Source organism: Plasmodium yoelii (assembly GCF_900002385.2).
Source record: "Plasmodium yoelii strain 17X genome assembly, chromosome: 11".
Lineage (NCBI taxonomy): Eukaryota > Apicomplexa > Aconoidasida > Haemosporida > Plasmodiidae > Plasmodium > Plasmodium yoelii.
The window spans coordinates 901935-918141 of record NC_036183.2 but is presented as its reverse complement, the minus strand read 5'-3'; the positions used below and the strand labels follow the sequence as shown (position 1 = coordinate 918141).

Below are 16207 nucleotides of genomic sequence, written 5' to 3'. Positions count from 1 at the left end.
TTTGATATTTTTATACCTTTTTCTGGTTTGATATTTTTCTTTTCCCTTTTCTTTTCCCTTTTCTGGTTTGATTTGTTTTATCAAAAAGTTATTCGAAAAGGAAAACAAATTCGTGCACGCCGTGTGGGCATACGTGGCATACCGCACCGAGATGAGGAGGTGGAAATATGCCAATAAAAATAACTAACAAAATGAACTAATAAACTTATAAAAATAAATAATACATAAAAAGTGTAAAACAAGCGTCATTTATAGACATAAAAAAAAATGGTGAAAAATGGTGAAAAAAATGGTGAAAAATGGTGAAAAATGGTGAAAAATGGTGAAAAATGGTGAAAAAAATGGTGAAAAAAATGGTGAAAAAATGGTGGCGAGTAGGTTTTACATTTCTATTTGTGAAAATTCATTTCCCATAAAATCATATTGAGAAAAATTTAAATAAGTTGTGAGATCACAACTTGGATCATTTTTATTTTTATTATATTTAATTTTTTTAATAAAATTTTTGATTTGTATTATTGAATCTTGAAAATATTTATTAAATTTTTTTTTACTAATTTTAAGAATTTGACAAATTTCTTCATCAGAATAATTTTTTTTTTTAAAAAAAAGTCCAAATTTCATAAAAATTATTAATTTACTTGTTTTTTTTTTTAAAGATTTAGAAATAAATTTTCGTAATGCTTTTATTACAATGTCATTATACATAATTTCATTAAAACTGTAAATATCATCTGCATTGACAATTAAATCTTTGTAAGTATTTTTTTCTGGATGTGCAGAATCACTATTTTGATATGTAATTGGTTTTTCAGCATCTATAATATTAACCATAGATGTCATAGCTTTTTCTACACGTTCTACACTCATATTTAATCCATCACTTATTTCTTTTATATTTGGTTTTCTATCATTTTTTTCAAAAAATGATTCTTCAAATTTATTTATTTTATTATAATCATTATATGTATGAGAAGAAATCGATACAAAAGATTTATGTTTTTGATAATAATTATAAGTACTATTTTTTGCCCACATATATACATATTTTGTTAAATTTTTGATTCCTAATTTTTCGACATCATATTTTTTGAACCCATTTTTTACAGCATCTAAACTAACTAATAAAAAGTCATCTTCACTCAAATTACTGTTACCTAATTTCATTTCAGATTTTCTTACTATATTACTTATTAAAGGTATAAAATATATTAACAATTTTTGAGATAATCTTATTTTATTTTCTAATTTTCTTAAAAAATTATCTTTCTGATAATTATATGCATAAATTAACTCTTCTAATAATGGGGGTCTATTTTCTAATTTTTCTAATATATAAATTGAATTTTCAAAAAACACTATATCTTTAATATATTCCATAAATTTTTGAACTTGCTCATTTATTAGCTTTTCACAATCTTTATATAAAATCGAGTCGTGGTTTTCAAAATAGTCTGCAAATATGTCACAATTTTCATAATTTTCACAATTTTCATAACTTTTTTCATTGCCTTTTCCCCCATTTTTAGGTTCCTTTTTCCGCCCACTTTTTTCTCCTTGTTCGGTCTTTTCATAAATTTCATCTTCGCCTGGAATTTTAAAATTAAAGGGTTCGCTATTTGCTTTGCCATCATTATTATATGTATTCCTAAAAAGTGAAAACATATTTTTTTTATTGTAAAAATATGTTTTTATTAATAAATCTTCATCTTCTTTTTGAATTAAATTTTTCATTTTATAAATATAAATAATTAATTTTTTTAAATTATCAATAGGGATATTAATCTCTTTAGACCATAAATCTAAAGTTAATATTTTTTTTTTATCTCTTATATTTTCATAATATTCTAATCTTAATTTATGAAATAGATATTCTTTTACTACTTCAGTTTTAACAGTTTGTCCATTTAACAATAATATATTTTCTTTTATATTTGTTTGTTTTTTATTAAATATGCTTTTATCATTAAAAGATAATAAAATGGTATTTAATTTGTTCTTTTCAATTTTATACACATCATTTAAATATCCTCTTTTTAATTTAAGACGGATTTTTTTTTTATTTTCACTTATAGATTTTTCGTTTTTTTTTGACTCCCCTAAATTTTCGCTATTTATTTTTCCAAATTGGTTATTATTATTATTAATTAGAAATAGTATATTAGGGTTCGGGTTTAAAACAAAAAAATTTTTGACCCCATCATTAAAATTTACATTTTCCTCGACATTTTTATTTAACACATTATTATTACATAATGATTTGAAATAACTGTTAGACTTATTTTTTATATTTCGAGTTGTTTTTAAATCTTCTTTATTTGGTATTTTTTCTTTTCCTATTATACAACATTGTTTTTTTATATCACCTTCACATTTTATAGAATATCTTTTATTAAGTACGTTTTTTTGTTCGTTTTTTTGTTCATTTTTTTGTTCATTTTTTTGTTCATTTTTCATTCCGTTTTTCATTCCGTTTTTCATTCCGGTTTTCATTCCGTTTTTCGTTCCGTTTTTCATTCCGGTTTTCATTCCGTTTTTTTGTTTTGATCTCGAAAATTTTCTACATCCGCCATTCCATCTTAATGTATTTGTAACTCCATATCCATAAACATTCTTAATTTGAAGAAAATATAAAATAACAAAAATGAAAAATAAATAATAACATATCAAAAAAGATTTGAATTTTATTTTTATCATTCCCCATATGTTTTTTTCATTGTTTAAGTTATTAATATTTTCACATTCTATTCTCTCGATTTGTTTCTTTATTAATTTATGCAAAGGTATACATCATTGTACATATCAAAATGAATACCACTATTTTTGAAAATGGCAAGCTTCACAAAACCGATTTTATTTTGTTGGAAAAAAGTACAACCTTAGGTTCTTGTTTTTCATGTCCTATTAATATATATTTGTAGTTTTATTAAATGATTAATATTTTCAGTTTAAGCTCATTCAAAAATTATGAAAAAATATATTTCCTGTGCATATTTTTACGCTCATTTCGTATATTTTGACTGGGCACAATTTACTAGTCAAAATTAAGTAAAACAAATATATCTACAAATGGTGATATCCAATCACATTTATATTTCATAAAGATTTAATTATATATATATTAACATGTATTAACTATATTTTTTACTTAATAATATGACATAAATTTATGTTAAAGTCATCTAATATTTTAAAATATTTTTTGGCTAGCTCATTTCTAATTTTATTATTAATTTGTGTATGTAGAATGAAAGTTCATACTATACAGTTATCTATACATTTTTTTATTTTTAAAAAATTTCGAAATGGAAAATTAAATAATTCTTAAACCTTATGTATAAAAAGTAAACTATAAAATTTGATTACAAATTATTTATTTCAATATATAACCAACTTTCCTTTTCCTTGTTATTTCTCTATCATTTTTATTTTTTTAAATATATGATCTAAAATATTAACAAAACAAACCTTTAATTGATAGTTATATAATAATGTTCCAACATTTGAACGGGATGACATTTCTCCCTTTTTATTCCTTTTGTATTTATAAATCTATCTATATATATATAAATATATTTTTATATATTTTAAAATATAAGAATATTTTTATTATGTATATTTTAAGGCCATAAGTATTTGACAGAATGGCCGAGCGGTCTAAGGCGCTACCTTCAGACGGTAGTCTGTATAAGGCGTGGGTTCGAATCCCGCTTCTGTCAATTAATAACGTCAATTTAATAACATATTATCACGTTATTTAGTTTTAAAATCAAAAGGAAAAAAGCATAATTTGACTTTGACAGATAATTTTGATCGTTTTTATATTTACAATAAAACATTATTTTACACGTATTTATCAATATGGTCTCTTTGTATATTGTTTTGAAATAACTTAAGAAATGAAATATATTTATTATTTTATTATTTTTACATTTTTGTGGACCAGCCGGGAATCGAACCCGGGAGCTTTCGCATGCGAAGCGAACGTGATACCACTACACCACTAGCCCATAGACTATTTATTCTTTAAATTTGTGAGTATATTAAGATACAATAATATAAATTATATACATATGAAATATATTTTTTTTTTTTTTATTTCCACTTTTAATATATATAATATATTTTTTTAATTTTTTGAATATTTAAAAAAATTGTATATTTTACATTGTTTTATTTTTCAGGGGAAACAAACAATTATTATTTTTCCCTTTTTAATATTTTGTAACTTGTGTAAAAATTTACAACATTTTTTGGCGAAATACAAAAAAAAAAAAAATATATATAATAAAATAAACCAATGTAAAAAATATTCAATTGAAATTAATGCAATAATTCCCTCTTTTTAATGCCAAGATTTAATCACAAAACTTTTAAATAAGTTCGTCCAATATGTATTATGTGTATCCTTTTAATGCGTATCCTTTTTATTGTACCCTTTTTATGTGTATCCTTTTAATACGTATCCTTTTTATTGTACCCTTTTTATGCGTAGCGTTTCATGGGCGCATTTTGTAACATTTTCTAAAGTAAGATAATTTGTGGATGCATATATTTTATACTCCTTTTATTTATAAAATTTGAAAATACACATTCAATAAAACGAATTTAATTAAAGTATATTTATAATACAGTTTTGGAAAGTTATTATATTTTTTTGGAAAGTTATTATTTTTTTGGAAAGTTATATTTTTTTTTGGAAAGTTATATTTTTTTTTGGAAAATATTGTGTAAAATAATAATTTCAAATGAATTTTTGTAAAGGGAATAGCTTATAATTATCCATTATTTTATTTTATTTTTATTTTTTTATTTTATTTTATTTTTTTTATTTTTTTTATTTTTTTATTTTTTATTTTTTTATTTTTTCCCCACTTGCATAAATCCACTTCTTTAACGGGATTTCCCATATGAGACAAATTTTGAAATGGAAAATTCGAATGTAGTTTCAAATAAGATGGAGGAAAAAAGTGAGTTTTCAAATTTAAGTGAAAATATTTCAGAAATAGACAATAATTCAATTTCGAATTTAAAATTAATAAGTCCTGAAAATAAAAAATATCTTATAAATAATTATATGGATAAAATAAAATATATTATATCAAGTAATAGTAAACCAAATTATTATGAAATTCTTAATGTTAATATAAATAGTGATTATAAAACTATTAGAAGAAGCTATTTATATTTATCAAAGCTTTTAGAAGTTAATAAGAAACTACCTAGTGAATATGAAGAATGTTATTCTTTAATACAAAAATCATATCGAATTTTAACAGATAAATTTGAAAGATTTTATTATGATGCTTTAAATAATTATATTAATGATATCGAGATAGAAAATCAAAGAAAAATTCTCGAAAAAGAAGGAGATTTAATTTATGCTAATAAAATTGAAGAATTAAAAGAAATATATAACAAAAAATTAAATGAAGAAAATTTAAAAAATGGATTAATAATAGAAAAAGCTTTATTTGGAAATTTAACTTTAAAAAAAAAATGTATAAATAATTGTTTAAATATACAACCAATAACTGAAGAACATATAAAAGGTCCATTTTTAGATTATACAATTATTTTACAATCAAAAGTTGAAAACAGTTCATTATTATTTAATGATGATTATTCATTTGCCTATTTTTGTGATATTCCTAAACCTTTAATAAAAATTCCAAGTAAAAAAATGAAAAAAAAAAAAAAAAAACAAGAAAATGATGTTGATAATTATGAAACTAATAAATCTTATGCAGATATATTAGAAGACACTGAAATGTATTTATATATAAAATATAAATTTTTAAATATATATCATGAATTAATAGTTGTTGATAGATCAAATTTTACTATACCTCAAAGTTCTCATCGAATTTTTGGTAATCTTATATCAGGCCCATTTTCACCTGTTAATATTATAAAAATGAAGCATATATCTAATTCCTATACTGATCATATTTTTCATTTTTTTGCAAAAAATAAATTATATATAACTTTATTTACAACGATTATGTTATGCGTCCAATCAATGAAATCGATGTGTGCATAATTGTTATAAAAAAAAAAAAAAAAAAAAAAAATAAAAAAATAAAATATATGACAGCACATTCTCAAGATTTACCATTTTTCTGTATTTTTAACTATTTTAATATTATCTACATTATTCTACATTATTCTGCATTATTATTGTATATGCATTTTTTTTTGAATATCAATAATCTCGAGTTGTATATTATTTATTTTATTAATTAATTCTTTATTTGTTTTTTTATAAAAATTATTTTCATTAATGATTTTTTTTCTCTCATCTTCATCACAACTACCTGTCTCATTTGAATTTATTTTAAAGCAATTAATAATATACTCATATGGATTTTCAATTTTATTTTTATTTTTTAGTAAATGCAAAAATATATGTACAAAAATAAAAAATAACTTGCTTTCAGATATATATTTTCGAAATTCATAATCTTTTTTATTTTTTTTATTTTTCATGGCTGTTTTTATTAATTTTATTATACTTTCATTTTCAATATCAGATAAACTTTTATCTTCACTAACTTCGATATTATCACCATTATAAATTATGCTATTTTTTTTATTATTAACATCATTATCAAGTTTGTTTGAATTATCATTGTCATTAATTTTTCTATCCAATTCATAATTTATATTAACCAATAAATTATTATTTTCTATAACCCTTTTATTTACATAAGAAATATTGCTTTCATTTGAGCTGTCTAAACTGGTAATACTAGGACTAGTAATTTTTATTACGTTTTCCCATATATCTTCTAATTCTATGCTTTCCATTGTTTCTATTTTTTCCATTTTTTCCATTTTTTTTCAATTTATTATTATTTATAAGTTTCCACTAAATAAGTTCCCAAAAAGATTATATGCATTAGTAGATCGAGTGTGCACACATATTCATGTTCTTATAAACTATAATTTTTTATGATATGTCTACAATTTTGTGTATCTTATTATTTTTCAAAGTTTATTCAAATAATTCGCATATTATCACCTTCTACATATGTGTGTGTACATTTTTTAACATTTTTTAATATATTTTAACATTTTTTAATTTATTTTAACATTTTTTAATTTATTTTGCGTTTTGTGTATATCATATGCAGAATGTACCCACCACTAATTTGATGCAAAAAAGATAGAAGACATAAATAATATTTCCGATTTCGAGTGGGAAAGAAACACAAAATGGAGATCTAAAAGTGTATGCCAATATATACTTCTATTAGCCAATATATACTTCTATGAGCCAATATATATTACTATAAAATTTTCAAAAAAATATTAAAAAATGTAATAACAATTACAGTTAATTTTAGTGTTAATAAAAAATGCCACAATTTCGCATAGCATGTTATATATAAGAGCACATATTGTATGACATATAAATGGTTAAAAGACAAATGTTTGAAGAAAAAAAAATAACTGCATGTCAAATAATCAAACTTAAAAAAAATCAGTTTAAATATCAACACATCAAGCAAACATATACACATCGATAGACATGCTATAAATTTTATTTTCATAGCTAGCTAATTAAACTGAGTTGAAAAAAAAAAAAATTTTTTTTTTTTTTTTTTTTTTTTTCTTTGCTTAATATTAAAGAATATATCATTAAATCTTAAAAGTGTTAAGATAAAATTCATATTAGTTTGCTTAATTTGTATCTTTATTTTTTTTTTATTAATTATCATGGGAATACATTTGATTTATTTTGATGGTTTTACAAAATCCATCGTAGCTAGCTGTATGAACATCCAATCCATCCCTTGCATTTATAATATCAGTAATTTTATCATTATGTATATTTTGTATATTATGTTCTATATTACCAAAATAAGAATTATATATATAAAATTTTGAATCAAAAATATCATTAGGTTGAACAATATTAGCTATAAAAGCTTCGTTATTCATAAAAATACTTTTATTTGATATACATGATAGTCCATTTCCAAATGTATATAAAGTTTTAAAATTTCTTATATCAAATATTTTTGTTTGACCATCTAAACCGGATGTTAATATATAAAAATTTGATTTATTAAATTCAATTGATTGGATTGAATAACCATTGTGTGCATTATATTGAGTATGTATTAAATTCGAATTAAGCCCATCCCATATTTTTATATTTCCATCAACAGAAACAGAGCCATATATATGTCCATCCGAGGTTCCACTAATATGATTAATAGTCGAATTATGATACATATTTTTATTAGTTGTCATAAAACAATTTAAAGTTTGAAGATCATATAATTTGATTATATTTTCATTTTTATTACATGCATATAAGAAATCACCACATGGGTGTACATACATTGATATAAATGGATTTTTATCCTGAATTATAATATCTGTTTCTTCATCATTTCTTTTATTTTTGTCTCTTATATGTTTATATTGATTATAATACAATTTTTTTTTTTTTTTTAAAGCTTTATTTATATCAATAATCTGTATTTTACAATCATCGCTAGCAGAAAATAAAATATTTTTTGTTGGATGAAATTTTAGGCTATTTATTTTTTGTGTGTGTTTATTATCTATAAGAAATATTTTTTTTTTTTTTAAATCATTTATTTTTATCATTTTTATGGTACTATCCGAGCTAGCGGAACAAAGAATATTTCTCGATATGTTGTTAGCACAACATATACATTTATTTTTATGAATTAATTCTATACGACTATTAATATCGTAAGAATAAATTTGTCGTATTTTGTTGCTATTATTTTCATAGTTTAATATTAAATTATTATTATTATATATATGTGATTTTTTTTTATTTAAAGAATTATATTCTGTTAACTTATTTATTTTTGTTTCTTCGCTCTCAACTACATTAGAAGGATAATTATATAAGCTCTTTTGATACATATTAAAAAGGAAATTATTTTCGCTATTTGCATTTTCTTCTAAATTTATTTCTCTTTTTAAAGTATTATATGAATCAAGTAAGTTATCATCAGCTAGCTGTTTTAGCACACATTCGTAAAATGTCATTTTATCAATACTTGAAAATGTATTATCCTTTACTTTATATTCGTTATTTCCAAGGTCATTATTATTATTACTATCGTTGTTATTATCGTTGTTATTATCGTTGCTATTATCGTTGCTATTATCGTTGCTATTATCGTTGTTATTATTTTCATTTTCAAATTTCCCATCAGGGGTATCAGTTGTAATATGATTTTGTTCATTCATTGGAGGATCACATTTATCTTTGTTGTGTTTTTCATATGTTAATTTTTTTTCCTCTTGATTTATTTCGCTCGATTTATTATTTTCGTTATTATTTTGGCTAGCTTGAATATCGTTTTTTTTTCCTTCTCCACTATTTTCTTCATTCTCATTTTTATCTATCTCATTCTGTTGATTATTTTTATTTTTTTCATTATCATCATTCCCATTTTTATTATCTGTATTATTAGATGAAAGAAAATTCTTCACTAAAAATCCTTTCATTAATTATTTTTTTATGATAAGTTTTACATTGATGTATTTTAGAAATCTACAAATATAGCACATGCTTATTCATATTTTTTAGATTTATAGTCTTTACTGTTAAATTAATATTACTATATATTTTTTTTTAATACTTTTTATATCCCAATACTATTAATCATATATATATATATATATAATTTCACAAAATAAATGTTAATGAAGAAAAGGATTGCATGCCTTTATACAAATGATATGACAAAGCGGATGTTTATTTATTAAATAAATAAAACACTAATAAATTAAAAAAGAAAAAAGAAAAAAGAAAATTGTCATTTTATTACATAATACACAATTATATACTTGTTATACATGTAAATATATATTTTTTTTAATAAAATAAAAAATGGATGCAAATAAAGCTTACTATCGGAAAATGTTTTCTAAATTTTTTTTTTTTTTTTTTTTAACGTCACTTAAAATATACTAGAATATAAAGCAAGTTTTTAAAATGAAAAGCTGTGAATTTTTTTTTTAAAGGTTTATATAACACGAAGAAGAATATGTGTATTTTTCACCTTAACATAAAAGGAAATTTATTAAATAAATTATTTATATTAAAAAAAAAATTATTATTAACAATATTTTCCATATATTTATGTGTATATTTTTCCTTTAAAATAAATATGAATTTTGTTTTTCCAATTCTATAATACAACTGTCAAATTTTTACAAAAGCATAGCGTAGCATTTTAATATATACGCTATTTTTCAGCCGTTGTAAATATTATAATTTATGTTATTATCATTATTATTACTATTATTTTTTTATAAAGGGTTGGTTATATATTCTTGCAAAATAATAATCTGAAAATGTTTTTATGGTACGAACGAGGTATTATATTTCCTTTTTTAATATGTTGATATTACATATATAATTCTGTCTTTTTTGTTTAACATTCAAAAATCATAAAAAGTTATTTTATGTCTATTATCCTAAACATTATTTCCAAAAGGAAATTTTTAAAAATGAAGTATAACCTAAATAACAACTCCTGACGAAATTATTTATTAAAACGTAAATATGAAGAAAAAAAATAAATATGTATACTTATCATTTTAACACTGTTTTAACATTGTTTTAACATTATCTGTTTTAACATTATCTGTTTTAACATTGTTTGTTTTGACATTGTTCGTTTTTTTAAGAGAAAAATAAAATATAAATATACATAACTGCCAATTTTGGCGGTATTTATATAAGCAATTAATACCTAGAATTTTCTTTTCCTTTTTTGAAAAATAAAATGTTACTATATCAGCTATTCATTTGGAGAATATGTAATAAAAATGGTACGCATAAATTTGGCCTAATATTTATTAACATTTTTAACATAAACTTATCGATTATTCTACTTTTTATATGTACACATAATGCTACATATATTTATACATAAATATTTTCTCCAATTTAATTGATATATTTTATCACATAATTAAAAATTCCTACAATTTTATGCACAATATTATGTATTGCTTTCTATACGTTCAGTTGTCTAAAATTATTTTATATTTTTTAACAACCTTTTTATTTTTTTTTTAATTATTTTATTAATTTGAATAATTAATATACAAAATATAAGGAAATATCTATGGCAATTCATTCAATCAATCTAATAATAACAACCAAAATTATTATAGAAATTATTAAATAAAAATTAATTATTAGTGCATTAAAATATGAATAAATATGTTGTGTTCTTATTATATTTTTTCACAACGCTTTTTTTATGTGATTTTGTCTATTACATAATTTTATTATTTTGTTATTTGGACATTTATTAAATTCATTTAATTCAGTCATATTTCTTTTGGTTACACTTTATATATTTCTATTTTTTTTAACAATTATATGGTTATGTATTAAAAACCATATTATTATATAAAAGAAATATTAATATTATACTATGCACGTGTGTGCAATGTGATATTACTTATTCTAGTATCAGCTAGCCATTTAAATTTTTTTTTTTTTTTTTTACCTAACTTAGCTAAGTAAAATATGATACTTGCAAAAAGGAATAAATTATTTACCTTATCATTTTTATTGATAGTATATGCAAATAATGCAACCCTTTCAAGTGTCAATGATAAAAACAATAATATAAATGTCACCCCTACAAGCCAAGAAAATAATGAGGAAGATGTTATAGAGGAAATCGAAGATGACCATATTAATATAGATGACCATATTATTATAACAGATGAAGAAGATGGAATAAATAATATTAAAGAGACATATTTTATAAGAAAAGAAAACTATAATAACAAACCACAAAATAATCCAATTGAAGATTTAAAAGAACAACAAAATTCTGACAATGTAAAAATAGATGTATTTAATTTTACGGATAACGAAAAAGAAACCATTAAAAATTTCCAAGAAGATATGGAAAGTAACAAAATGAATATAAATAACGAAGATGATTCTTTTTTAGGAAAATTAATTCGTATAATTCCAAACATAGCAAATTTTGGTAAAATAAAAGATTCAAATTCTGATCAGTCCGAAAATCAAAGTGATGATATTTCAGATGTTAATAAAACCGTAGAAGGTGAAGATGATGATACTGTACATGTAAATATAGATACTAATCAAGAAAAAGGCGATAATGAAAATACAGATGAACAAAGTGAAATATCAACAGAACCAAGTAATGATATTAATACACAAAATGAACAAACAAATGATACTAATGATGTAAAAGATGAAGAAGAAGATATTTCTGTTAGTAATGGGATAACTACTCTAAGTTTAAAAAATAATGAAACCTCAAATACTACTATTGAAAATAATCCAGAAAAAAAAAAAGAAAATAAAGAAGATATAATAGATCATGCTGATATAATGCGTATAACATTGTTAGCAGAAAATAGAAATCTTAAAGAAACAACTAGGATACTAGATGAAGCAGTATATAAGATTGAAAGGTTTGTTTTAAAATGTAAATTTTATATAACTGCTATTACTAATTTTGTCAAATTTAAAACTAATCATATATGCGAATATTCGAAATGTGGTGACAATGCACGATGTTATATTATTGAGAAAGATAGGCAAGAATGTCGATGTTTAGCTAATTATGTACGAGATACTAGTGTAGAATATTTTAAATGTGTTCCTATGCCTATTAAAGATTGTAATAATAATAATGGAAATTGTGATAAAAATGCTGAATGCTCAATTAAAAATAATAAAATTATATGTCATTGTTCATATGATTATTTTGGAGATGGTATTTTTTGCGTCCCGAATTCACATTACAATAATTTCTTACATATATCCCTTATTATAATTGGTTGCATTGTTCAAAAATTTCTTTTTTAATCAATTATATAATAATAAAATAAATTGAAAAAATTAACTAATAATAATAAATAGGAAAAATAAATAATTTGCGTCGTGCAGTATAATTATTTCCTTCCTCAGTTGAGGTAATTCATGCATTACATATATATATACATATACATATATATATTTATATTTATATACTCTTTACCACTTTTTTATACATTTTTTATTTTATTAATTTTTTAATTTTTTTTAATTTTTTTAATATTTTTAATATTTTCAATTTTATGTTTTATTAACTTCACCCCCATTGGCTATCACTACTTAATCATTGTGACCTACATTTGATATCAAAGTGATGTTATATTTGAATTCCTTTGATTTTATACAATATGTAATGCATATATGTATGTATATATATATAGGCATTCTTACATGTATATATTTATTCAAACATATACCTACATAGGTATGTTATATATAAACATGCTCATTTAAAAGCATATATTTAGTTGGATATGAGATTCATGTGCATGTTTTGTCCCTCTTTTTTTTTTTTTTTCATTTCTTGAGGGGTGAAATATATTCACTCATATTTTATAAATTTAGATAGAAGGGAAGAGTGTGAATAAGAAAAAATAGAACAATGACTATGTACAGAAAATATGACAATTTAATTATAGAAGTTAATAAAAAACTTAAATTACCCAATTTTTCTGGTATAAAAAAGGATGTAAAAGCATTTGGAAATATAATAATAGATAAAAAAAAGAAAATTCAAATATTAAAATATTCAAAAGGAAAAGACACATATTTTACTAATTATAATAGTAGCAACTGTTTCTCTATATTTCAAGAAAAAAAAAAATGTAATAACAATTTTCGATTTTCTTTATGTTTTTTTTCTCATAATACAAAAATATTCTATAAAAAATGGGACACCAAATTTTTTAGTGAAAATAAAAAAAATACTATTAGTTTTGAACATATTGTAAGAATTTTGAAATCTTTAAATAAAGGAAATAAAAATGTCGAAAAAAATATTGATTTTCTTTTACCTCATATATATGCAGAATGTGAACAAAATTATATCCATTTTTCATGCATTTTACACAATTTTCATAAATTAAGAAATAATTTATCAAAAAATTATAAAGTAAAAGTATATGAACAATTTAAAAAACAATTTATTAATAATATAAACATGTTTACTTTAAAAGAAATAACGATAATATTAAAATGTTTACTTGAAGAAAAAGTTATGAACAGTCATAAAATTATTACATTTTGTGCATATATATTCATTTATTATATTAACATGGATATTTTATATAAAATGAATAAAATGGAGACAACAAACATTTCTTATAACTTCCTTTCCATTCTGAATACTCATTTTAGAGAATGTGTAAATGCTTTTTTTATATATGAGATGGACAAAATAAGCAACAATTTGGATATTAACAACTTTTACAAACTGATATATAACTTAAATGAATTAAATAAAGACACTGAAATAAATTATATTCAAAATCAATTATTAAAATATTCAAGTAACAGTTTTAATTTGCATGATATATCAGCATTTATGAATTTGTTAAAAAATTATAATTTAAAATGCTTCCCTTTTTATATATTTTTATCACACATTTACATTTCCTATAATTTTATGGACAATAGTGATAATTATTTAGAACAAAATATTGAAAAATATTTTTTAAAATATGAAATAAATAAAAATTATATTGTAATGGATAAAAAGGAAATTGAAAAAATGGTGAGTAAGTCATATAATAATATGAACAATTCAGAAAATACAAATGTGTGCATAAATATAGCCAAAAATGAAAAAAAAAAACATTCATATAATTTACACACTTTAATAAAATCGACAACTAATGAAAGCAAAAATTTTGATGAATATAAAATGGATAAAGAAAAAATAGATCAATTCGAAACAAATAAAACTATTATGAATAAAAAGGAGTTAATTTATTATTTTAAAAATGTCTACAAAAATAAATTGTCGTGTTACAAATATAACACATCAAATAATTGCATTAATAATACCGATTTCGATAGGAATGATGAATTATATATTCAACCAATAATGTTAAATAAAGATATAAAAAAAAAAAAAAAATATATGGATATACGAGAAAATGTTCACAGTTTTGCTGTCATTATTTATACTAGCATAAAATGGAAGTATATAAATAAATTTCTCTATATTTTATCCAATTATTTGTTACTAAAATATATAAATTTTATAAACTTATTTGATATATGCAATATATTTGAATTGTTTATGTGTGATAGATATATTTTAAAAAAAAATTGTGATTTAATTTTTGGGAAAGTAAAAAATTTAATTTTAAATGAAAAAAATAATAAAACATTTGCAATATTTTGTATAAATATTACAAGAAATAAAAATGAATTAAAAAACAATTTTAATGATAAAATTATTTCTTTATATAAAATTATTTTAAATAAACAACATACAAAAATAGTCTATAATAGAGAAAATACAGTCATTTTTTACAACATTATAAATTTTTTAATAGACCAAGAAATTAGTTCCATATTTTATTTATGTTATTTAAATAAGTTTAACAAATTTTTGAGCTTAGCAATTCATCAAGAAAAAAATAATAATGATAATAATAAAAATTCAGTTTTTACCATTATTGATATACATGATTTAGTTAAAACTTTTATTAATATTTTAAAAATATATGAAACAAATAATAAGTCCTTTTCGATTTTTCATAGCAATATAATTTCTACTTATTTTAACAAATCAATTATTTTGATGTTAACTTTTTTAAAAGATATTTTTTTTACCAAATTAATTTTTTTCGATACACATAATTCTGAAACAAAAAATAATACAGACAATAATTTGAAAAAAATTAAAAATTTAAACAGAGTATGCCACATTTTATGTCTATTTGTATCATCATTTAAAAAATTACAAATTCATGATAATCTAATTAATAATTCAACATCAACCCTATTTTATCAAATATTTGGCTCATTTAAGAATTATCTTTATAAAAATTATGAGCATCTTTTTAGTAACAATATTACGAATAAAAAGGATTGTGTAAACATATTAAATATTATATTTATGATAAACAGTTTGAATAGCAACAAATAAATATTTTTTAAACAAAAAAAAAAAAAAAAAAAATGATAGACCTTATTTGTAATGGATGGCACAAACCAAATTTAGCCAGGTGGTAAAAAGTCGAAAAATACTTTTAACCTTTTTTGTTTTTATTCCCGAATTGTAATTTGTTTTTATAAACATATTTTTACACCTTTACACCTTTACATTTTTATGTTTTAATTTGTTTTTATAAATAT

General features: G+C 20.8%; 6 protein-coding genes and 2 non-coding genes across 8 annotated transcripts; 4 read left to right on the top strand and 4 right to left on the bottom strand.

Annotated features, from left to right (window-relative positions):
• Positions 1-381: 381 nt before the first annotated feature.
• PY17X_1121300 (conserved Plasmodium protein, unknown function) lies at positions 382-2697 on the bottom strand (the record flags this gene model as incomplete). Its single annotated transcript, XM_719684.2, has 1 exon — positions 382-2697. The coding sequence occupies one exon, from the start codon at positions 2695-2697 to the stop codon at positions 382-384; it is 2316 nt and encodes a 771-aa protein (XP_724777.2).
• Positions 2698-3638: 941 nt separating this feature from the next.
• On the top strand, positions 3639-3719 carry PY17X_1121200. The gene has a single exon. It is a non-coding gene; the product is annotated as a tRNA-Leu (tRNA).
• Positions 3720-3938: 219 nt separating this feature from the next.
• On the bottom strand, positions 3939-4010 carry PY17X_1121100. Its single transcript has one exon. It is a non-coding gene; the product is annotated as a tRNA-Ala (tRNA).
• A 917-nt stretch (positions 4011-4927) lies between these two features.
• Positions 4928-6043, top strand: PY17X_1121000 (DnaJ protein, putative; the record flags this gene model as incomplete). Its single annotated transcript, XM_719395.1, has 1 exon — positions 4928-6043. One exon carries the CDS (start codon positions 4928-4930, stop codon positions 6041-6043), a length of 1116 nt encoding a protein of 371 aa, XP_724488.1.
• A 134-nt stretch (positions 6044-6177) lies between these two features.
• On the bottom strand, positions 6178-6837 carry PY17X_1120900 (conserved Plasmodium protein, unknown function; the record flags this gene model as incomplete). Its single annotated transcript, XM_719396.1, has 1 exon — positions 6178-6837. The coding sequence occupies one exon, from the start codon at positions 6835-6837 to the stop codon at positions 6178-6180; it is 660 nt and encodes a 219-aa protein (XP_724489.1).
• Positions 6838-7713: 876 nt separating this feature from the next.
• PY17X_1120800 (cleavage stimulation factor subunit 1, putative) lies at positions 7714-9504 on the bottom strand (the record flags this gene model as incomplete). Its single annotated transcript, XM_719397.1, has 1 exon — positions 7714-9504. One exon carries the CDS (start codon positions 9502-9504, stop codon positions 7714-7716), a length of 1791 nt encoding a protein of 596 aa, XP_724490.1.
• Positions 9505-11545: 2041 nt separating this feature from the next.
• PY17X_1120700 (merozoite surface protein 10, putative) lies at positions 11546-12871 on the top strand (the record flags this gene model as incomplete). Its single annotated transcript, XM_719398.1, has 1 exon — positions 11546-12871. One exon carries the CDS (start codon positions 11546-11548, stop codon positions 12869-12871), a length of 1326 nt encoding a protein of 441 aa, XP_724491.1.
• Positions 12872-13481: 610 nt separating this feature from the next.
• On the top strand, positions 13482-15998 carry PY17X_1120600 (conserved Plasmodium protein, unknown function; the record flags this gene model as incomplete). The annotated part of the gene is made up of 1 exon (XM_719399.2): positions 13482-15998. One exon carries the CDS (start codon positions 13482-13484, stop codon positions 15996-15998), a length of 2517 nt encoding a protein of 838 aa, XP_724492.2.
• Positions 15999-16207: the final 209 nt, after the last annotated feature.